Source organism: Cavia porcellus, unplaced genomic scaffold (assembly GCF_034190915.1).
Source record: "Cavia porcellus strain 051 isolate PalLab524CR breed Dunkin Hartley unplaced genomic scaffold, mCavPor4.1 scaffold_27, whole genome shotgun sequence".
Classification (NCBI taxonomy): domain Eukaryota; kingdom Metazoa; phylum Chordata; class Mammalia; order Rodentia; family Caviidae; genus Cavia; species Cavia porcellus.
In genome coordinates, this window is record NW_026947510.1 from 25,559,207 (window position 1) to 25,584,361 (window position 25,155).

A 25,155-nucleotide genomic window follows, 5' to 3' on the forward strand; every position below is an offset into this window, starting at 1 on the left:
GAGAAAGTCTGATTGGGATTTGCTGTTTGATGTTTTTTCTAGCATAGAACAATAAATATAAAGGTTTTTTACACTACCCAACCCTGCAAGTAGGGTCAGAAAAACATTCTGTATGTGATACAGTCATTTGTACACCTTTTACTCAAAAACAGGCTCTGCGGTGGGTGTAGCTTAGCACCACAAGGCCTTCCTGGCAAGCACAAGGTCCTGAGTTTGATTGTGGGGATCCCCTCCCAAAACAAAACAAAACAAGTCAAAACTAGGCTCCTGGTTGCAGTGTAACTACTTGTAGCATGATGGGTCTGCTCCTTAGCACTACAAAAAACCAACCAACCAACCAACAAACAAACAAAACAGGCTGGGCAGGATTTTGTGATCCTCCTGCCTTAGCCTCCCACTGAGGGCCCAGGTGTGGGCCTCTTTGCTTTGCTCTTTAAACTATTACTTTGAGGACAATGTTTCTAACCATGTTTATTTCTGAGCCTGTTCAGATTCCTAATTCACTATAATGTAACTCTCTTGGGGACTCTGAGCTTCCAGCCCAGGCATAATAAATAAAAACTGATGGTGGTGGGGATATGGGTAGGGGTGGAGGAAATTTTCTTTGGCCTGGAGGGCTGGAGATTCTGATACAAAAAACTGGTCAAAGGTCCTGAGGAAAGAAAAGAATCTCAGCGCAGAGCCAGCAGAGAGAGCTCTGGCTGGGGGCAGCGGTAGAATTAGTTCCTATTCCTTTTTCTGTTGTTTTCTGTCACTTTTCTTCCCAGATGACACTCTACTCTCCATTTTGCAAGTTAACTACGTGTTTACACACACACACACACACACACACACACACCCCACCCCTAGAGAAAGGTCCCATTCAGAGCCTGAAAAAATCCTAAAATTCTGAAGGTAATGATTTATAGTTATTTTGTTACATTAAAGTCTAATGAAATCTGCAAGAGCCTTGTATAAACAAACTACACCCCCTTATCAGCCTCTCAGCACTCTGTTCAGCAGCTGGGATTTCTGCTAGGACCTCACTCAGGTGCTCTGTCTTTAGAACCATTGCCATCTGTCTTCATCTTCGTTAACCATTTCAGGCCTCCAGGGCCTGTGGGCAGGGATATAACTCAGCAGCCCTGGGCCTGCCTGGCAAGCATGACCTAAATTGGATAGGACACATATAGAGTTCCCAGTGCCCCACCCTCCCGCCATAAACCTGCCCAACTCTGAAGTCACCCGGGAGAGAGGTACATTTGTTAGAGCTGATGCACCCGCGTGGACATTCCCTTCCATTAAGACTCATTCTTGGTGTTGTTTGTGCAGCAAGTTCTGACAAATGTAAAATGATGTGTGTCTACCGTGCAGCATTACAAAGCAGTTTCATTGCCCCAAACATCTTTTATCAAAGCCCTGAGTGTCCTTCTCTGCTAAACACCTGACAGCCATGGCTTTCCTTCTCACGAGTTCTAGAATGTCACCTCTACTGATTGCAGTCATACACTAGGTAGCCTTTTCAGGCTGGCAGCTTTCACTCAGGTATGTAGGCTTCTTCATGTTTTTCATGGCACAAGAGCCTTTTTGTTTCCTTCTTTCTTTTTGGTTTTTTATTTTAAAGGGGAAAAAAGATAACAGAATTTGAAAAACAGTAGGAAATTGTCAATGGTTAGTAATCACATATTGTTATCTTTAAACTAGTTGCTCAGTTTGGTTTTGTTTTTTGAGACAAGGTCTCACTGTGTAGCCTATCATGGCAGTCCTCTTCTCTTAGCCTCCTGAGTGCTAGGATTGCAGGTATGTATCACCATGTTTGGCCTTCAAAAAAAAAAGAAAGAAAGAAAGAAAGAAAGAAAGAAAGAAAGAAAGAATTAGGGCCTTGATAGGTAATTGAGGCAGGTCTTAAACTCACTGGCTTGCCTAGGCTGAGCTCAAATTCATTGCAATCCTTTTGCCTCAGTATCCTGAGTCCTGGGATTACAGATATGTACTGCCATGCCTGGTTTCCCCCCCACCCTTTTTTTTTTTTTTTTTTTTTTTTTTTGGTACTGGGGATTGAACTCACCACTTTGCTTTTTCCAGGCAAACGCTTACAAAGAGGTCCCTCATGTCTCATATCCTTGCTGACCTTGTAAGACCAGAACCAAAATGGTTGTTTTTAGTGCAGTTACATAATTAGCTTTGGTCTCAGAGCCTTTGTTGAATACCTAGGAAGTCAGTTGCAGCAGTAGTGAAGTGAGAGCAACCATGATTGTCTTAGAAGTCAAAATTTTATCAAATAGTTGTAGATAGTTGGCATAATGTTTTTATAGGAAGTTTGAAATCACAAGCAAGATACATTTTAGCACAGCAATTGTGTTGATACTATTAGTTGTGAACCATGTTCTATTTTTTAAGCAAGTACTATATATCTAAACTGAGGAGTGCAGGTCGGGACAGTGGGCAAGTGGGTATTTTTCTACAGGGTCTGTGTTGGGCCGTTGGGATCTAGTTTCTGCTGAGGAGCCTTTGGGTGCTCCCCAAGGGGTCATCCTAGCCAGGGCTGCTCAGTTGCTCCCTCAGCTTTCGCTACTTCCTCACAACCAGAGATCTGTCTTCTGAGAGAAATCCGCCTTTTTGTCTGCTGACAGTACTGAGATCAGATCTGTTGGGTTGTTGTCTAAGGTCATACAACCACTTCTTGCCCCGTGTCATGTTCTCTGTCCTTGTATTGGGGCAAAGAAGATTGGTGCCAACAAAACTGCAAGGAGCAGGGAATGACTGAGTGCTTATTTATTAGTGGGGAAGAATTAGAAGAAAGCTCCCACCCCAGTGTCTGGGAGGGGGTTCATCAAGGTAGAAAAGGTAGGTGCTTAAGTGCAGGGTCTTTTATACAGCTTTTTGGTAGAGGTGAATGTGACAGGATGCAGGGATGCTGCTGGTGGTTGCCAGCCCTTTGATGCCCAGGAAGCAGGCTATCTTGTCTGTTCAGCCTTCTAAGGCTCCTTGTAGTGTGATTAGGTACATTTGCTCTGCCCTTTATATTCCATTAGGCCCTCCCAGTTCAGGTAAGTTTGAGCCCTTGGGTTATCAGTTCACGTAAGCCCTGACTTTAGGGCTTACTTCAGTTTAACTCTTCATGTTCTGTGCCCTGACTTCTTTTTACCTCCTGCCTCAGACATATTGCTAGGAATTGGTAGTCTCAGCACAGACCAGGTGCATGTGCTTTCTTCTCCAGAATTAAACCTAAAGAGATTTTACCAAGTAGAGATTCTTTCTGGGATGAAAAATGGAAAATACTCTATGTTTATTGTCACCTAATTATATAATTAGTGATATAACCAAATACATAATTTCTTAGGACTCATCTTTGGTTGTTGTATAATCTGTTCTTAAGCACTCTTGTGATCATTTGATGACATAGCCCTGAATCATTACTAATGATATCTGTACTGCTCACTAGCAACAGTGATTGCAATATTTTTCCCTGTGGCAAAACAAAAGATCACATATCTGCTTATTCTATATTTAGTTTGGAAAATAAAAAATATAGTACTGTGCAATTTTTTTTTCTTTAGATACCCTGCAACCTATAGTAAGATCAGCACAGCCCTTCATTTTAGAATCAGCTTAATGAGGACCTCATGAAGTACACAGTGTGAGACATACTGTGACTAATAATATACTAATGTACTTCGCAGCCAGGCAACATGGCAACGCATACATATAACCCGAGCACTTAGGAGTCTGCAGCAGGAGGACTGCCGAAATTCAAGTCCAGCTTGGTCTACAAAGTGAGTTCAAGGCCAGCCTGAACTATGTAGTAAAATCTTGCCTTACAAAAAGGCCCCTAAAATTAATAATAATAGTAGTATTCTTTGCCACTCTATAAAAAAGACATAAGACTTTACCGTTGGAGTAAAGCTTTTGTATTCGAGAGTGCAGCTGAACTTTTGTCACTTCTTTTGCAGGAACTGTTTATGTAATCTATCCAGATGTCCAGTCGCTGACCAATGAAACTTACTAAAGATGATAATGGCAGTAGTAGCTAACACTTAGCGTGTTTTACACTCACCATTTCATGCCCTCCCCACAGACTTCTACTCTCACCGATAAGGAAATTGGGGCTTAAAGAAATGAAATGCGTAGCACACAGTAGGCAGTTAGTATTTTTCAAGTGATAAACGAGTGGTTTGTTTAATACCACATCCGTAGAAATCAGCAAAGTCAAAATGTGAACCTAGATCTTTCTGCCCTGCAGCATGTGTTCCTGACCTGATGTCAGTGCCCCACACATAACCCTGGGAAGGGCTGCAAATCAGGAGCAGATTCCCTGGTGGCATTGAGGACTCTGACCTACCAAGGAGATGAAGTGCCTTGCCATAGCTGGGCAATGGGGGGTTCCCTGGAAATTTAGCTGCACTAGGTCTGAGATGGATGCTGGAAATCTGCTTTTCATTTGTTTGTATATTTTGAACTTCATAAATGTAATGTGATTAAATCCAAGTTTGTGAACCACCCTAAAAGGAAATAACCTTTAGATTTTCCCAAATAGTAACCAACAATTGTTTAATATCATGCATTGGATTTACACTAAACTTCAAACTTTATACAATTTAATCTTTATTTATTCCCTTAATTGTAGCAAATTCTCACTTGTCTATAGTCAACTTTTATTTCTTATTTGGCTTTTCTGTTTTCAGTTTGTCTTCAGTTGTCTAATTGTTGTACTTTGGGAAATAACATTTTCCCTGATGTGCTTCCACTATTGCAATAGACGGTGCTTTTTTAAAATTGGAATTCCATTATATAAGAAGTAGGCAGAATCCGTAGCTATCTTATTTTGCTTTTCTTTCCCTTACTTATTGATGCTGTAGGATGTCTGTCATGTGTAGCACAAAAGTTCACAGATGTATCAGACTGAGGGCATCACGTCTGCATCACATCTGTGTGTTTCTCATTGGCCATGTTCATTTTGGTCACTTTTTAACATCTCATTTTTCATAAAAACATAAAATCACTTTTTTTCCCTGTGCAACTAATAGTCTATAGGGAGACTAAGAATTATCTGAATACACTGCTCATTAAAATTTGCTCTGAGATTTAGCATCCACCTATAATTATTGCCTGACCTAGTCATGACTACAAGATGTCTTTTCCCACTTCAGCCTACAATTCTGTCTTAGTTTTCTTGTTGCTGAGACAAAATACCTGACACCCAAAGTTAAAGGAGGAAAGGTTTATTTTAACTCAGTTTGTAGAGGTTTCAATTCATAATCGACCAACTCCAAGGCAGGGTGACTTTGCAGAGGTACAATGCAGAGGAAAAACGGTTCATGGCAGGCAGAAGCAGCAAGCGGCAAGTGACCACAGCAGTCCTGTCTTTTATATCCTGTCCAGGCTGCCCAACCTCAATCCTAGCATTGCAACCTGAATCAATCCCAGCACCACATTCTTGATCCCAGCAGCACACATCCTACATTCAGCCGCCTCCAAAATGCTCTCTGCTATGTTCACATGAGATTGAGGAAGACATCTAGATATAAGCCGTAACACCTCTATATTTAACAGCCAACATTTTAATACGAGGTCCCTCACACCCTATTATTTTCTGATAGTATGTACTGACAAATTTTTATTTTCACATGGTCTATAATTCATTATTGTCTTTAATTATTAAATGCTCAAAGTGTCCCAGCTTTGGCTTATTCTCAAGTTAGTTTTAATCCATATCATATACAACAATATTCCTAAACTTTTTTGTGAAAATGTAATACAAATCTAGTAAAGTTCGTTAAAACGCAGATTCTGACTGTATGTCTGGGTGAATTGTGAAATGTTATATTTCTGACAAGTTCCCAGGATTTTGGATCTCCTTGGTTTGAGGACCACACTTTGAATACTAAAATATATTTAAAAGTAAACACTATTTGTACAGAGCAAAAAGTAAAAACTTAACTGTTATATTCATTCATGTGTTACATGATCTAAGACTGCTAATTTATATAAATGTGCATTATGTACACTTAGATCCTTGAAGTATAAAAATGCTACGTATCATGGCTTTGTAATTAAGGAATTTTTGTCTCACCTGTCACTTATCAATTGTTAATTGTCAACAGGTCTGATGCTTTTAAGTTGTAAGGGCTTTGTGCTACTTTTGGGATTTAATTTCTTGTAATTTATGGTATGTACAAGAAGATATCATGTTACAGTATTTATAATAAAAAGGACAGGAGTGCAGGCCAGGAGATGAAATCTCTACTTCCTTCCTGGAAGGGGCAAGTTCTTTTTAACTGTGGTGCACAGGCTGGTGTCTGGTGTGTGCAATAGCAGGCATTCTTTAAATTAAAGGAGTAAGTGAATAAAACCATCTGTCTACTTTCTGGTTCTGAATTTTAAAAACAGTAGAACTTGTATAGAGGTGGTGTATTTTGGCAGTGAGTGTTTATTAGTATGATACTAGCTTGATGAGCCCTGTACATAGCTTAGACTTACTACTTTTACCTGCTTCCTGTCGGAGATGGAACAATACGAAATAATTGGTAGTTTTTAAGACAAATTTCAAGATAAAAGTATTTCTAACTGATACACTTTCCAGTACCCTCTGATTTTAAAAAGATCCAATAGTCAATAAGAGAACAGATTTCTCTGGAAACACGTAAACACTGGGGACTGCCAGGCTGTGCAAATGTGTGTTACCAACAGAGCCAGTGAAGAAGGATTCCCTGGCTTTCACCACTCCACATTCCCCAGAGAGTTGATGGGTTTATCTCCCATACTAATAAGGAAACTAGGGCTGTTGATCCAGCTGCTAGTAGCAATAAGGCCTTCCCTCACCCTCAGCTGTTGGCACGGTAGAGACCTCCAGACTAGAGACCGTTTCCTTTTCGTAGTTTTGCTCATAATGTTCCTGGAACAGCCATTTAACTCCTGTGCTTCTGGATTTTGTCATTAAGAAGGAAAATTACCCCTACCACAGCTCACTGAAGAGCTGGAGAAGAAGTGGGGCTGTGCATACATTGAAACACTTGGTTCCTTGGGACAGAAGTTGCAACTGAAGTCAAAGTGATATTCTCGTTTGCTGCTTTCTTTCCTGTTTGCTGTGTAAAATCTGGCCAGTAGAAAAATCTGTGATGGTATTTTACTTTGATTCTGTTCCACCCTGTCCCATCTAACCACACCCAACCCAACTAACAGAGATGGACCACTGGACCTTTGCACGGAGCTATATCCCCAACCCTTTTTTACTTTCCTTTATCTCGATTGTTTTTATTTTATTGTTACTTGGTTTTTTGAGACAAGGTCTTGCTTTGTAGTTCATGCTGGCCTTGAATTCACTATGGAACCCAGGCTGTTGTTGAACTTGGCTGATCCTCTTGCCTCAGCCTCTCAAGTACTTGGATTCCAGGTGTGTGCAAACACACCCGCCTTCCCTTTTATATTTTGAGACAGGGTCTTGCTAAGTTACCATTTGCCTCTGCGGGACGTGAACTTTTAGATCCTCCTGCCTCAGGCTTCCAGAGTGTTGGGGTTACAAGCATGTGTTAGCAAGCTCAGCTGTCCTTGGGGTTTTCAAAGTGTTTTTAAAATTTATTTTAAAAAGTTCAATCATAAACTGCATCTTCATGCAAGATGACATTCTCTAGTAATCTGTGCTATTGTTTTTTAAATTCCGTGTTTGCATGCATACTTTACTTTTCATTACTACCTGTTTGCAGTGTTTGCATTCCTTGTGTGGAGTTGGTACACATACATAACACTGATAATTCCTTTTCCTCCCTCCCTATCTCTTCCTTTCCCCTGGCTGCCTGACCTGGCCTACAGCTTCCGAAAACTGATGAGTTTCTTGAATGTTCAGTTACCAGTGAACTTGTGAAAAGGAAGTTACACCTTGAAGAATTCATAGCTCTTGTTTGGTCACTGTAATTACTCTGGAGTGCTTTCAGTCCTGTGGTGGGTGGGCTCTTGAGTCCTCCCTGAGGTGGGCAGGGAGTGCACAAAATGAGACACAGTCAAAAGGGAGTAGTTTGTAGCAAGCGTGTTTACTCAGACACAGTACAGTGCACTCTGCAGGCTCAGTGTTACAGGTCAGGTAATAAATACTCCCTCAAAGACCGAGAATGGGCACTGCCCAGATATGTCGAGGACAGTGAGGCCGGGTCAGGTTTTCTGGTTCTGTGTAGAATTTGGGCAGTGGCTAGGATGTGGTAATTAATGCAGCTTCCTTTCCATCAGTTGTGGATCTCCACCCTCTTGTCTGGAGGAGGAGTTTGTGCACCTGGTTGGAACCAGCACAGCAACCTAAATCTCTCAGTGCAGTCAAAAGCCCCAATAGAAAATACAAGTAAATGAGACCACTGGGTCAAAGGGTCACCACAACGTTACCAGGGCCCAGTGCCCTAAGGATGTGACTGGGAACAGCAGGTGTAACAGGAGTCAGAGGGGTAATTTGCAAGGGGCATGATTTGCTCTTCCAAGAAGTGCAGGAACCACAAAGTCCAGAAATTTATACCGTGACTGTTCTTAGAACTTTTTCTTACAATCCAGTTTCTCAGATGTATAGGTTATTTCTGGCTGACTACATACTCTGTCATCATATTCTAGTTTAACTGGAGGAAAGAAAAATAATGCCTCAAACTGAACTCTAACTGCCTGTTGTCTTGCACACATTTGATTAAAGGGTCAGAGAAAGGTGGACCACCAGGGAGCAGTAAATAAATTCTGCTATCTGGGCCCTAGCATCTGAAGTGTTTCAGTTATTCCTGGTTCAGGCCTGAGTTGGAACACTGAGAAGCTTCACTGGGTGGTTGTATAGCTAAGTTGGAGATGCACTGGCTAGCGTTACTGCACAGCTAGATGCATGTTAGAATCTCTGGGGAAGATTTTTAAAGCACCACTATCAACCCCATCGTTAGAAATCCTCATCTAACTTTTCTGTATGGGGACCAGATTTTTTTCCTAAGCTCACCAAGTGATTTTATTGTGTATCCAGGATTGAGAACTATTTTAGAGGATGATGGTAATTTATTTGTAGAACTACTTTAGAGTATGATGGTACTTTATTTGCCATCAATTGACAATTGAATGAATGGAGTAGAAAATGTGCCCTGTGTTTTCTTTCTTTCTTTCTTTTTTCTTTTTGGTATTGGTCATCAAACTCACGACCTCGTGCTTGCCAGGCAGGCACTTATGCAGCTGAGCTAAACCCCTGGACCCTGTTTTCCTGTATGGATATGTTATGTAGTTCTCATGAGATCATAGTATACTCTAGGAAACTGCAACTTTCTTGACTTAGTATATTTGTAAAAACTGTTGTTCCCAAATTTGAGGATACTGTGCTGAATTATCTCGAAAGTTTTCTTTACACTCTCTCATTCTGAAATTAGAATTGATTAGAGTCATTGAACAGTACTTGCATCATTTTTCTTATAGAATTTACCAACTGCTGTAGTAGCTCACGTTCTACATCCTGAGCCCAGAGAGAGGGTTCTAGATTTGTGTGCAGCACCTGGAGGTAAAGCAACACATATTGCAGCACTGATGCACGATCAGGTGAGTCTGTCTCCCAAGAAAAGTCGTCAACATGCTACAGATTTCAGTGGTGAAGGTGGGACTGTGTGTGACTTGGGATCACACTGATACCGTAATCCAATTTACTTCCTGTTCAGCCAGAGTGAGGACTGTTGGGTTATGGCAGGCACTGTAGCTTAAGGTCAGTAGACAGCTGCTGTTTATACCTGGGTATGGTGGCACACTGCTGTAATCGCAGACTCAGGAGGCTGAAGCAAGTGGATGACTGTGAATTCAAGGCCAGACTGGTACAAACTCAAAGGCTAAACCAGCCTACACAGTGAGACCTTGTTACAAAAACAAAAACAAAAAAAAAGAAAAGAAAAGATAATTGCCACTTATGAAGACTGTCCTGAGACTTCTTTTTTTTTTTTTTTTTCATACAGTCTTCTGTAATTCAGGCTGGTTTTGAACTCAGTAGGTAACCTAGGTAATTATACACATATGGAGATAATATATACACAGGTGTGTCTTAAGGATCTTATAAACTGTATGATCTGGTTTAATTTTAAAGCCTGTTTCTTGAGCACAGAATTTAAGTAAGCCTGGCTTTTGATAACTTTGATTTCAGTGTTACTTTGTTTGCCTATGTGTGTGTATTTGCTAAGTTGTTTCCTTTTTTTTTTTTTTATAGGCTGGATTTATCTGTGTTCAGAAATCACTGAAGGGCTGAGAGTGTGGCTCAGGGGTAGTGTACTTACCTAGCGTGTGCTTGGCTCTGGGTTCAGTCTGAGATGAGCAGGCAGTAAACTGTGAGACCAGAGTCTAGGGGAGAGGTCTGCTTTGCACATAAAAATTTGGGAACCATCAACATACGGACAGGCTGATGGAGAAGAGAAAGGTTCCGAACAGTGAGCCATGTGAATAGTGAATACCAGCATTCATAAGTTGCAGATATAGGGAATGGCTGGCAGTGTAGGAGGGAAACAGAAGAGTCTGATTACCTGGAAGCTGTCTGAGGAGTGGTCAAAAAAGATGTTATGATTGTAGTACTAGTATAAATATAAGAAAGTATGTAACTGACGTAAAAAACTTACCCATGTCAGACTTACAAAAGCCCCTTTGCTCTAGCTGATTTACTTGATAGAAGATATTCTCAGTCTCCAAAGTGATAAACTCATTTTTCATCTACATTTGATAATTCTTAACAGTCTCAAGGGACTTGCAAGCAATAGTTCATTGAAAAAAGTAGAAATATCTACCATTAGGTTGAAGCTATATATTTCCTTTTATTAATATATTAATTTTTTTTTGAACCAAGAACTGAACTCAAGACTTTGCACTTCCCAGGCAGGTGCCATGCCACTGAGCTATACTCCATTAGTATATTAATTATCCAAAGAATTTTGATGAAAATTCCCATTACACTTTAGTACGTAACTTTAACTTTTATAGAATTTCTGAAAATACAGTATTATAAACAAAGGGGATAATATATATATTATTTATATATATTTATATGTCTATACATTATATATTTTTATATATCTATATATTATATGTTTTAGATATATAATGTATTTAAAGAATCATATTTTAAGTAAGTAAATTGAAGGCCCAGGAGTACTATCTTTGCATTACACACACATTCACTATGTATATATGTACTATATATATTCACTATACATAGAATTTGCGGTGTCCCTGATACAACCTCAACAAGTAGCTTCAGTTTTAAGGAATCTCTCCAATAGAAAAAGATACCTGTTTAAATTTTGAGGAATCAATATGCATGATATTACATAGTGAGAAATACAGAAAAAATATACTTCAAGAATTTAGTAGCAGGAAAACCTTGATGGAAAAATGCCTTAAATGCTCATAGTGCATAAAATGAAATACATGAAATACAAAGGTTCATTTTATGGAGTTGTGTTTAATACAAATCATTTTTAATCTATATGGGAGCTTAAATGTAGATTGTGATATGCTTTGAGATAGTGATAGTAATGCCCTGTATGGTGTAGTTCCTTGAAGTCCTTTTATTCTCTCTAGTAAGAGGTGTTTTCAACTAGTTAGTTGACTTTAAAATGCAATGTAAAAAAATATAAACTTAGTAGCATACACATAAGTGATTGTTGGGCTCAAGAGTCTGCATGATTCAGCTGATACCTTCGGGGCTCCTGGTCAGCTCCAGCTTGGTTAGGGGGTTCTGGTAATTTAGGGTTGAGTCATTCACTTGTATGGTTTTCAGTTTGTATGGCTTTCAGTTCTCTAAAGTGACTTCAGGTGAGACAGCTGTGGTGCTGCCCTGCCTTTCTGGTCTGTACTTTTTCTGCAAGGACAAGAGAGTGAGCCCACTAAGGGTAGTAGCTGGGGACTGGTGATGGCAGAGAGCAGAGTTGAGCACTCTGCTTCACCACATTTACCATGGCCCCCAGGGCCAAGCAAATGACAAGGCTGAGCCCCAGTAAGTGTCTGTCACAGTGTGGGGGCATTATCAGCAAATATTCTTTATTGTTGTCTATACTATAAATTTCTTTCTCTTGTGAAGCAGAGAATTTGATGTACATATCATATAAGGATGATATATGTGTATACATACATATGAGCAACAAAAGCAAGAAAAAAGGAATCAGTCCACCATCTTATTTCATAATATTGTATCGTTGTATGTTTAAAATATCACGTGAATGCCAACAATGCATGCCTATATGGTGGTGGTCTCTCATCTTTACTGACTTCGACTTAACTGATGTGTTACCATATATGAGGATTTTTGACATATTTTTAATACTGTTCTAGGATGTTTTGCTGTGGTACAGAGCTTTTTGGCTTCTGATTTTCTGGCTTTAATTGCTAGAACTCACAGAAATTTTATGTGAATAGCTCAAAATATTATAGAGGGCTGATTTTATAAGTGGCATTCATTTACCTATAAAGGCATTTTAGCTCAGATGTCTCATGCATTAGTTCATGCACTTCTGTAGGTGAACAATCACATCAAATAAGTGATTTTAATGTTTGCTTTCAATGGGTAGTGTTGTAGTTAGGGGCCGCAGGGAGAACAAGACACTGAGTACACATCACTGATAGTATTATTTTATGATGGTCACCTAGAGTCAAATACAAGAAGTGCAGGAAATCTGTCCACACATTGAGACCCAAGGAGTCCAGCTTAGGGCCTGAATCCTATAGCAGTACCCTGTGTGAGTCCAGCTGAAGCCCTAGAGCCCATGGCAGTGCCTCCCACGAGTCCCACGGAGGTCTATAGAGTCCATAACAGTGACTCCCGTAAGTCTGTTTTATGGATCTGCATTGGTAAGGCCCAAAGGTCAGTGGTAGAAGCTAAAATATTCTATGCCAGCGGAGTGAAGAATCTGTGCCAGTGGATTGAGGGTTCTACACTGGAGCCAAGAAGCAACACTCAAAGTACGGACCAGGGCTCCCCCCCCAAAAGTACCACAGCCATTCTCAGCCCCAGCAAGGTCCCAAGCTCCTCCTACGTTGAGAACAGCTGAATTCATATCAGGATGCCAGTGTGACAAACTTCTAGAGATTAAACAGTGCTCTTCTTCCCCTCTGTAGTCAGGAAGTGATGTTAACATAAGGACCAGAGCTCTCCCAAAGTGAACCGCAGCCACTCTTAACGACAAGGTCCTGAGCTCCTCCAATGGTAATGGCCAAATTCGTCAGGGAAGCTGGCCATGAGAAGCTCCTCTAAGACAACCAATAGCTCCAAACAACACCGCTTAGGAGAACCCACAGTGCCATGCTGTTTCTCTCCACATCTTTTTAGGCTGGCAACTTTCCTCAGGTGGGCCATCTCTACTCAGCACCGTGCTGAGGCAGTTCAGCTGGTATTTAAGTTGAGCACCAGTTTTTATTCTACTACAAGTGCTTTTTAAGTTTGAGTAGGTTGCAAGCACTTTGAAGTTTTGATTCCTTGTTTAAAAGTAGATAGTTATAAGATTATCCGATAAGAGTATCTTTTTAAAAGAAAGACCTCAGTATTTGGTGTAAATTTGCTGTGTGTTTGTTAAGGAATACAATATTAAAAGTACAAATGGGACCATATTTTTTCACAAGCTAATTTTGTATTTTCATCGCTGCTTTGGATTTATGCTTTGTTTTGTGAATTTTATTTTCTTTAGGGAGAAGCAATAGCACTGGATAAAATACCCAACAAAGTGGAAAAAATAAAGCAGAATGCTTTGTTGTTAGGACTGAATTTTTACACATATTTCTAGATATAAAATTAACATACAAAAATCAGCAGTGTTTCCACACATTAATATTTTCCACAAATATTAAGAAAATAATCTCATCTACAACACCAACCAAAAGAATGGCGCTAGAAAAACTGAGTATCTGCCTGTGGAAAATGAATCAATCTTTATCTCATGCCTTATATAAAAATATTGCTTCTCCCTAAAGAAAATAAAATGCTTTGATGGAACAAAGACACTTAAACATGATATGACTGACAAGGTAAATTAAATTTTATTTTTTTATTTAGTGTAATTGACAAATCATCATTGTGTGTATTTGTGGATTACCCTGCAGTGTTTTGATACACAGTATGTACAAACATGGCATGATCAAAACAAGCTGATTAACACATCCATTATTTGTTTTTTGTGGTATTTGAAATTTTCGCTAAGCAGTCTTCAAATACATAATTCCCATTAACTGAAGTTGCCATGCCATGTAGCAGATTTCAGCAATTTGTTTTTTCCTGTCTAGCAGGAAACCTCTACCTTTTGGACAGCACCTCCCTATGCCTGGCCTGTTCTCCCCATCTCTAGTAACCCTGTGCTGCTCTCTGCTTCTGTCAGGTTGACTGTTTTAGATTCTGCATATAACTGGGATCATACAGTGTTTATTTGTCTATTTTTTTTTTTTTTTTTGCTTGCTGGTTTATTTTACTCAGCATAAGGAACTCCGGATTCATCCATATTGTCACAAATAGCAGAATATCCTTTTGAAAAGGCTACTCTGTGTGTGTGTGTGTGTGTGTGTGTGTGTGTGTGTGTGTGTATACCATTCATCTATGCGGGATAGTTGAGTTGACTTCATATCTAGGCTATTGTGAATAATGCTGTAAGGACCATGGGGATGCAGGTATTTCTTTGGCATATTGATTTTAATTTCTGTGCATATATTCCCACTGGTGCATTATATGGTCAGTTTATTATTAGTGTTTTGAGGAGCCATACCATTTTCCATGATGATATAACAATTTGCATCCTAGTGACACTTGAGCTGTCACCGTTATGTTGTTTTTTAGCCATCTTATCATGCATAAGATGTTATCCTGTGATGGTTTTGATTAGCATTTCCCTGCTTTTGATGTACTGTACTTGTCACTGTCTTCTTCTGAGGGAATATTCTTGTCCTTTTCCCATGTTTTAATTGGATTGTCTTCTTATTTTCCAGTTATTTGTTTTTTTTTAAGTGTTTTGAGTAGTAGCCTCCTATTGGATGTATACTTTGAAAATACTTCTTCCCACTGTGTAGTCTTAACTTTTCCTTTGCTGTGCAGAAGCTTTTTAGTTTGACATAATATCAGTTTTACTTTGTTGGCTGTAATTTCAGGGTCATATTAAAAAATAATTTTCTAGAGTAGTGTTGTGAACCTTCTCGGTGTTTTTTCCTTGCTATTGTATTTTACATTTTCCAGGTCTTTAATCCATTTTGAATTTATTTTTATATAAGGCATGAGATAAAGATTGCTTCATTTTCCACAGGCAGATACTCAGTTTTTCTAGCACCATTCGTTTTGCTGGTGTTTTAGATGAGATTATTTTCTTAATATTTATGGAAAATATTAATGTGTGGAAACACTGCTGATTTTTGTATGTTAATTTTATATCTAGAAACTTTACTAAATTTTTTATTAGGCCTAATAGTTTTCCCATGGACTATTTAAGTTTCTTCCGTATACAACATCATTCAGTAACAGACAGATGGTTTTATTTCTTTCTCTCACCTAAACATTCTAGTACTTACAGTACTGTGTTGAAAAGCAGTGAGAGTAGACATCTTGGTTTACCCTCTATCTCAGAGAGAAGCTTTGAAGTTTTTACCATTCATTTTGTTATTATTAATGCTATGGGCTTGTTACAGCCTTCCTGTGCTCAGATATATTTCTTGTGTAGCTTATTTGCTGAAACTTTTATCATGAAAAGGCTTTGAGTTTTATCCAGTGCTTTTCCTGCCCCTACTGAGATAATCAAATTGTTTTTGCCTTTGCTCTGTTAATGCAGTACGTCACATTTATTTTGCTGATGTATATAGAACTGTGCTTGCATCCCTGGAGTAAATGTCATTTGGTCATGTTCTAGATTCAATTTTTGAATATTTTGTTGAGGATTTTTGCATCTGTGTTTATGAAGGATATTGAAGTAATTTTCTTCTATTCTGGCTTTTGTATTGGGGTAATGCTGGCCTCATAAAATAAATTTGGAAGAATTCCTTCTTCAGCTTTCTGGAAGAGTTTCAGAATGACTGGTATTAGTTTTTCTCTATAAACGATTAGTAGCATCCACTAGTGAAGGAATCAAGTCATAGGTTTTTCTTTATAGATTGAGTCTATTTATTTAGATCCTTGGTTTCTTCACAATTCAGTCTTGGTAGTGGTTTCTTCTGGGTTACCGAGTCCATTGTTGTATAATTGTTCATAGTAGTTTTTTTATATATAATCTTTTGCTTCTGTGGTATCATTTGAATTCTTTGTCTAGTAATTCATAAATATGCATTCCTTGAGTTGTGAGTTCCTGGTACTTTTTGCTTTGTTCCTTTGTTGGTGCCATGTTTCTCTGTTTGTTCTCAATCCTTCTGGCTATGGATTTGTGTTTGCATATTTCAAGAAGCAGGGATTTACAGTCTTTGCAAACTGGCTTTATGTAGGAATGAGCCTTCTGGCTTATCTGTCCATTTTGAGAAACTCAGATCACACTGTCTGTGAGCTGTTTTGCTGCTGGAGTCACTGGACAGGGTGATCCGATACCTTGGGTCAGCCCATGTAAAAACTGGACCCACGGTGGTGGACCTTCAGGTCAGAAGTGCATCAGTTGTTCTAGAACCTATAACAACACAAGCTTCCCTGAAGATGATGTAGAACTGGATGACTGAGCTTGAGTACAGGCTATTGCCCAGGGCTAAGATAGTCTTGGTTCCTGAGTCCACATGGGGCTAATCTGTCAGTTGGTTGGGCCTGCAGCTTTAGTCAGGGCATTGGGCAGGTCCCTAGGGTTGGCCTGAAGTTGCAAGTGACACTGGTGGTCCTAGAGGACTGACGGGGAACTTATGGCATGCGTTCCATGGCAGGCATGCAGAACCCTCTCTCAGTGTGTGAGCCAAGTGTATGAGTTGTTTTTTCTAAACTGAAACATCAGTGTTTGGGTTTAATTACAGTGTTGGGACTTTGCCACAAATATTTAAGTTTTGGGTTGCAGCTTGGACACTTGGTTTCTATAAGGTTCACCATCACTGTCCTAGAGCCTCAGTGTGTGGGGTCCTCCCTAGCATCAGGGGTTAATAGGGCAGGACTGGATTTTGTGTCCACTGGAACAGGCCTGGAACCTGGGCCCACTAAAGTGGACTTGGAACAGGAACAAACATAGACTCTGGATTTGTGGGGATCAGTCTGACATCTGCAATCATAAGTGCTCCTCTTGTACCTGAAACCATAGTGACTAAGCTAGAGTCTGGTGCTAAAGGTACTGACCAGGAGTCAGAATCCACAAAGTCTGTTTGATTCCTGGTTTAAAAAAAAATCCACAAAGTCTGGCTTAGAGTCTGGCTTAGAGTCAGGTACTGGCCTGGTGGCTAGGTCCATAAGGTTTGACTTAGGTCCTGGCTGCACGGCAGCCAGCCTAGAACCTGGATGCTCAGAGTGTTCCTGTTGCTCTGCTGGAGCAAGCTGAGGGTCTGGGGCTACTTAGACTGGCTGGAAGGTGGGGCTGTGGCTGCCTGGTACTTGGTTTGATGAGGATGGGGCTGGTAATAGAATATGCTCTTGATGACTTTGCTTTCCTTCCCCCAAGCAGAGGATTTTTCTCAATTCTGTGTTGCTTAGGGTTGAAGGAGAAGTGATGTAAGTGATGTAAAAGTGTTTCTCCTACCCTCTTTGATGTGTCTTTTCTTCTAATAAGTCTCAAATAGGGCAGACAGAGGATATGCCCAAATATAGATAAAAATACAAATGACCAATAAATCAAAACCACATTTGATGAAGCCTGGCAGAAACAAGTATACATAAAATTTAAGGGTAAATTGATGTAGCATTTCTAGTGGGTTTTACCAGTATATGTCCAAAAAATAATTTCTTAGGAATTTCTTCAAAAATAATAGATAAGAGAGCAAAGATGGTTACAGAGGGAGATGAGCCAGATAATTGCTTTTATCTAATAGCTTTGAAATCAGAAAAAAGCAGATGACATTAGGGTAAAATTTGAAATGATGCTGTAGGTTCTATAGGAACAAGTAACTTTAAATAAAAATGTCTTATTTGTAGGGATCATATAAAGATATGTACAGACCATTTTGTTTCATGAGTTCTCCAGATCAGGAATTAGACTAATTTGCAATTGGAATAATTGCAAAAATTATTCCAGTGAATGCACAGGGTGCTCTGTGGAGGACTGAATCCAGGCTCACTGTGGTCCACAACCAGGGTGATACTGACAGCAACAAGGAGACCAAGGAACAATAGAGTGAGAGCCACTATCTGACAGACTCATTTTCTGGAGCTGTCCCCAGTAGGAGTTACCAAGAGAAATCAATTCCTAAAATAACTAGAATTAATTCTGAGTCTTAGCTCTGATGAACTATGGTTTCTAAAGTAGGGAGTGTAGGATCTCATTTGATTGCATCTAGGTTTATTCTATATTCAGGAAAAAACCCAACAGTAATACCCATACTTTTATGGATGGCATGGTGGCACACGCCTGTAATCCCAGCACTCAGCAGGTTGACTCCTGAGGATTGCTGTGAGTTTAAGGCCAGCCTGGGCTACACAGTGAGTCAAGGCCAGTCAGAGCTATATAGCAAGACCTTGTCTCAAAACAAACAAGCAAATTCTGCATTTTTAAACCTTTGTTCAAACTCAAATCTATATTAAACATAAGTCAATCTTAGCTTTACCAGCTGCCTCAAGGGAAACATTATTTTTTATCCAAAGTAATACTTTGATCTATTGGGTTTTTTTGTTTTGTTTTGTTTTTTGTTTTTTTTTTGTTTTGTTTTGTTTTGTTTTTTTTTTTTTTGGCTTTTGGTAGTACTGGAAATTGAACCCAGAACCTTCACACTGAATTAGAGCCACAGCCTTTTTATTATTATGTAGTTTGAGACAGGGTCTCCTAAACCACAGCATTAAGATCCTGATTGTTGCTTGTATCTGGAGTTTTCTGTTCTAGACCAATATGACAAATAGCAAATATTTTTATATTCACTATATAGAAGGACCTCCATTCTCACCAGAATCTTTTGACCGAATTCTTCTTGATGCACCCTGCAGTGGAATGGGACAGAGACCAAATATGGCTTGTACTTGGACTTTGAAGGAAGTGATGTCATATCAGCCACTACAGCGAAAACTCTTTTCTGTGGTATGTGATGATCTTTTGCTGTGAAGGATGTTGACCTTGGGTAGTTTGAAGTTTAAGCCACTGGGGGCAGTGTTCAGAGTAGTGCTATTCACAGTAGCCAAAAGATGGAAACAACCCGCAAATCCATTAACAGAGAAATGAATAAACATATCCATACATGGAAGATTATTCACCCTTAAAAAGAGGTGAAATTCTGACATAGGCTCTAATGTGGATGAACGTTGAAGCATCAAATAAGCCAGACATAAAAGGAAAAATGTTGTATGATTCCACTTATATAAGGCCCCTAGAATGACAAATTCATAGGAAGTAAGCTAGAGGTCACTAGCGAGTAAGGGATGGGGAATGGAGATTAGGGGGTTCCTGGTGTGGTTACAGAGTTTCTGTCTGAGGTGAGTTTCTGTTAGAGATGACGAACAGTTCTGGAGACATGTAGAAGTGATAGCTGCACAATGCACTTAATGCCTTTTGAATTACACACTTAAAATGGTTAACATGATGTTCTATGTTATGTATATTTTATTTCACACAAAAGACTGAGAATGCCTAATTTAAATACAGAGAATTTTCCTTTGTGTCAACTCACCCTTTTTGTATTTTACTTACTTTTTAGTACTAAGGCTTAAACCTAGGGCCTTTGCACTGAGCTCCATCCCAGCACTGTGTAAATTTGTAACTTTGAGACAGGATCTCATTAAGTCACTTAAGTTGTGCAGGCTGGGTTTGCATTTGCATATCTCCTACCTCAGCCTCCCAGAGTGATGGGCTTATAGGTATGTGGAACCCAGTAGTGTACCCTTTCAAATACAAGACGACGATGGTGGAATTTCTTCCTGAATTATGTAATGAATTTCAAACATTGTGGTCTCTTTTTAAAAAGGTGAATGGTTCACACAGTTACTAACTGACATAAAGAATTGATGCAAAATTAATTGTTTTTTATTGGGCTCCTGAGTCAGCTGATGACATTAAATGTAGAAAGTCAATGAGATGCAAAAGATTACAGTAGTGAATAGCAGCATCCAGTAAAAGGGCCATAAAAATTTTGACAATTAACTGATTTGCAGTGTGTGTTAGAAAAAAACCAGATAAAACACTCTATTTCTATGATTTCACTGAGTATAGACACCCTTTGATCAAAGATGAATTCATTATTTCTTCTTAGCCATTCAATTATAAATATGTAGACGAGCACAACAATGGATGTACTGTAATTATTTTGTCTCTTAAGTTGTCCTTGCGTACATTTCTATGCATCTCTCCTTTCCAAGTTCACAAAAGTAGCCACTCCTTGTGGATTGTGTAACATTTTTTCTGTAGTAGTCAGAAAATACATAGAGTTAGAACAGCAGGCAGCAAACAGGAAGTTTTACATATACCTGCAAGCCACCTGGATTTAAGAGTGAAATTAAGATCCCAGTTTAAGGGACTTGGGTTTTGTTCTTTTTTAGGGTATAGCAGAGAAGGAAATTTTAAAAGATTCTAGAGATAGATTTATGATTTCAATAAAAAGGAATATCTGACCTGTGAGAAACAACGTGAATATAGCAGGTGTGCCACTGGATGAATACAAATTGAAATGGAATGTGCATTATTTAGTTGGACACATCTTGATTTGAGCCATGGCTTCTTCACCTAAGTGACTTTAGTTATGCTGATTTCAAATTCAGAGAAATGAGCATAAGGACTCAACCTAATAGGAACTGCACTGCAAATAGTAATCTTACCTCATGGTTGTTACAAGACTATCAATGAAAAGTATTTAATAAACAAATTTATACAAATAAATAATAACAAAGTTTAAATTTCTCTAGTGTGAAGAAACCACAAACATTTATGCTAAATTTTAAAAATAAAATATAGGTATTTGAGACAAATTCATGCTAGTTTAGCACTTTATTTGCTGATTTATTTGCTTGACACCGAGCGCCTGCTGTATGCAAGACATCACGCTATGATCGGTGTCAATAACACAGAAGTAAAAAAGTCGACAAACGATTCATACCCCTGTTTTCTGAGTTTTCCATCTCGGGTTGTCGGGGACAGTGAACAAGTGAGTGAGTTGTTCAGATTATGACAGGCCCTGAGCTAGGAGCCTGCGGAGAGAACCAAAGCAAGGCAAGTGCGGTAGCAGTGCTGGACTGTAGTATTTGGGATGTCACACAGGGTGGTCAGGAGGAAGGCTGCTGTAAGGGGACATGGAGCAAAGGTGACCTGCGAAAGGAGTACGCAGTGTGGGGAAGGAGTGTCCCAGAGTTCCAGCCGGGCGAAAGATCCCGAGGTGGGGCGAGCCTTGCCGAGTTCCAGAGACAGCCGGAGGCCAGTGGCTCTAAAGCAGGACACGAGGTACTGTAGAGGAAGCCGGCGGGCAGGCCTCCGGAGGACTTGCAGCCTCTCTAAAGACTTTTGGCTTTGACGCTGGGTGGCAGTGGAAGGGCACTGGAAGGGTGTCAGGCTAAGAGGTGACCAGTGGGACGCTGCGCTGCACTCTGGCTTTGGATTGAGAATAAGTGGTCAGAAGACAGGAGGGAAGCAATAAACTAAGTAGGAGACTGTGTGAGTCCTCTAAGAAATGAGGAGGGCTGCACCAGAGTCCTGGTGGAGGCTGGGAGAGAACCTACAGGATTTGGGGACGCGTGGCGAGTGTGAGAGGCATGAAGTAGAATCTGGGCTGGCGCTGCCCACCTCGGAAGGATGGGAAGACTTCCACGATAGGTTCCGGAAGCCGCTTCAGACAGCGGCTCATTTTGGGACATGAAGTGTTGAGGAGGCAGCTGGATATGAGTGTGGAATTCAGAAAGAAGGCGTGGCCTAGCAATGTGAACTTCCTAATTTTTGAAATAAGGTTGCTGTCTGGGTGTATGAAACTCTGGTGTTTGAGAATCCTGGTCCAAGTGAAGCACGAGAGCGCTAAGGCGGGAAATGCAGCTGATCTGGGATGCAAGGATTGTGCTCTGCTTACTTACCATGGAGAATGTCGTTCTTCGTTTTATTTCTCAGCTACTTGTAGGTGTCACCCTTTATGCTGTAAAGTCCCTTCACTTACGTGGCCTTGTGGTGTACAGGACTGACTTAGTTCTCTCTAGGCAGCCCAGCTGCTGAAGCCAGGAGGCATGCTCGTTTATAGCACGTGCACTATCACCCTGGCAGAAAATGAAGAGCAGGTTGCCTGGGCCCTCAGCACATTTCCTTGCCTCCAGCTTCAGCCCCAGGTAAGAGTGGTTTCAGTTTTTCTCTGTGCAGGGTGACAAATCACAGAAGTGGAAGTGTGGTGATAGGCGCTGGGTGTTACATGCTGAAATATGTGAAGTAAAACTTATGAAACAAATACCTTAGTAAACAAGAACATTTCTCCTTTTAGATCACTTTTAGATGGCCACAGCGATTTTGCATGTTGGCGACAGACTGTTTTCCCCTTATGTTTTGCCATTATGCTGAAATGACACAAAACTTGGGTGATTTTTGTTACGTGTTTATTGTACTAATAGCTGTCTTTCATGGGACTTGGCACTTGGGTTTCAAAGTTGTTTTTCCTCATTTCTAATCCCATATTTTTCTCCTAACAATATATATCAAGTATTTTTGTCTCAGGTCACATCTAAGCCCAAACATACTTCACTAACTGGAATATCCAAAGACCAAGAAGGCTGGTGGAAAAGGGGAATGTTGAGGATTATTGCTTTTTTATAATTTGTTATATAAAAATCTAACCTTTAAGCTTTCTTGTGCTTAGTACTAATCTAATTTTATGATTCTGAAGACTACTTATGATTCAAGTTTAAGCCATATAAATAAGTAATCCAGAAATGGTTTCTAGAGTCAGAAGCCGTAGATGAAGGGAAGACTTCAGAATTCACTTAGAATTCATACTGAAATGTCAATCTGTGTTCTTAAGTACATATCTGAAAACCTATCTTTATTAATACATAAACATGTGGCTCTGAATGATGATTCAAGTTAGTTATGGATCTTTTGTACTTGTGGTTTGCAAGGACCACTGAATTTGTTTGGATTCTATATAACTCAAAGCTAATGGATAAAGCCTTAATTTATTGATCCTTTACTAATATGTGTTCTCCCAGGACATGTAAAACCAATTGGATGGGTCAGAGAAACGCATTTTTGATATTTGAAGAACTTTTTTCAGAAGTGTGAAAAGAACTAAGTAAAGCTGACTTTTATCTGTTACTTTATGGATAATAATGTTCCATTTACTGCATTCTCAGTGTATCCCAGGCGTGATGCCATCTCTCTATTTTAGTTCAGAACTTAGAATTTTATCTGTTTTATAGATCTGAAAAATTGGGTTTAAATAGAGTTACCTACTTAAGATCACACAGCAAAAATTTGACGGAGCTGCAGTTTCAGTTCAGGGTTTGTAACTGGAATTCAGGCCTTTTACAGTGTCACCCAGTACCTGGTAAGCATGCAGGATGTAAATGGTCTTCCTTTCGTTGCGTGAACACATAGTACCGCTTTTCTGTTCTACCATTCAAAAGCATCATGTACGTTCCGCAAAGTAAAAGCATTTACTGTTCTCTGTTTTGGACGATGTGATAGGTTTAACTCAGTTTGTCTCTTTTTTTGTTTTTGTTTTGTATTTTTGAGACAAGGTCTTACAATCTAGCCCAGGCTGGCCTTGAACTCACAGTAGTTCTCCTGCTTCAGCCTCCAGAGTGCTGGGCTTATAGTCATGCACCACCACCCCCAGCTTTTAGTTTATCTTTTAATTTAATTGTTAACATGTGGCAGGGGCAGCATTCATCCACCTGGTTTTCTCCTAATAGGAGCCACGGATTGGAGAAGAAGGGATGATGGGAGCTGGCTTATCACTTGAACAGTTGAGACAGCTGCAGCGATTCGATCCATCTGCTGTGCCATTACAGGACCCTGACCAGGATGCTCTTAGAGATGCCACAGCAGAAGACATGATCCGGCTGGCAAATAAGGATTGTATAGGTTTTTTTATTGCAAAATTTCTAAAATGGAAAAGCACATCAGAGAAGGATCCTCAGAAATGAAAATTCCACATCCTTGCTTTCTGTTCTATTACCCTCATGTCTCTTAAACCAGAGTGACATCAGGCCACCTAAGGATAGTATGGTTGCCAAGGAAACAGCAGACGGCCAGTGGTTTCACCAGGACTGCCAGTGGTTTCATCAAGACAGAGAATTGTGTGTACAGGTGGGGGTTGTGAAATTATGTTCTGGATTGAAAAAATTTTTTCTAGGATTCAGCAGTGTATAAAGCAAAGGAGTTACTTATGGATGCCTGTAACATTTTCATTTGGGGTCTTGTTTTAATTAATAAAGAATATTTTAATACTAAAAATTAGTATTTAATATGGTTATGAAAAATTATTTTCTGTTCTCAAGTTTCTAAGTAGTTATTTCCATAAGAACTGGGGTTTGGAAAGTATAATATAATATTTACCATGTGCCAATAACTTGAGGTAAGTATTTTACTTGACTCTTTATTGTACATTAACCCTCTTTCAAATGAAGTCAGGACCTCTTCTAAATGATAGTCTTGAAACCAGAAAGTTGAATATTGTCCTTAGTTGTACATAAAAGTGAAAATCTTCCACGTTTGGGTACTTTGAGCCTGTGCTGGAATGCCGAGGCAAGTTGGTAGAAAATACTCAATGAGAATGAGAAAACCAGCTTGTGACACTCACAACTGTCCCGGCACTCTCACAGCAGGGCTTGGTGTTCGTTTCTCAACAGTGCCAACCTCAGCTATGATGACTGACTATGAGAGATTAAAATCTAAGTGCAGACAAACCAAGCACATCATCCAAGCAATAAAGGGACCAAACATCCCTCCGTGGTGGCCAGTGTGTCTGTTTTTAAAACTTAATTGTAGCCTCATGCTTGTTCTTTCCTTTTCCCTGCTTTTTAGGTAAGATCTGTTAAAATATCCAGTGCAGCTATAGATTAAAGGCTATAAACACCTCAGACTACGTTGCTGGTTTTCATTCAAGTCACCCAAGTTACTGGGCCTTGGATGTATGAAGTAGAAAGTCAGACTCAGTTACCTAATACTAGTTTAATTTCCTCTTTTCCTC

The 25,155-nt window shown here is 39.7% G+C and overlaps 1 protein-coding gene across 1 annotated transcript in view; it reads left to right on the plus strand.

The window, feature by feature from the left end:
• Positions 1-24,419, plus strand: part of LOC100728009 (tRNA (cytosine(72)-C(5))-methyltransferase NSUN6-like) — a 39,691-nt gene extending 15,272 nt beyond the window's left edge. The window contains exons 2-5 of the mRNA XM_063238093.1: positions 18,998-19,088; positions 21,255-21,434; positions 22,175-22,300; positions 23,876-24,419. Of these exons, the coding sequence (XP_063094163.1) occupies positions 18,998-19,088; positions 21,255-21,434; positions 22,175-22,300; positions 23,876-24,109 (631 nt within the window). The 3' untranslated portion in view covers positions 24,110-24,419. The remainder of the gene's footprint in view (positions 1-18,997; positions 19,089-21,254; positions 21,435-22,174; positions 22,301-23,875) is intronic.
• Positions 24,420-25,155: the final 736 nt, after the last annotated feature.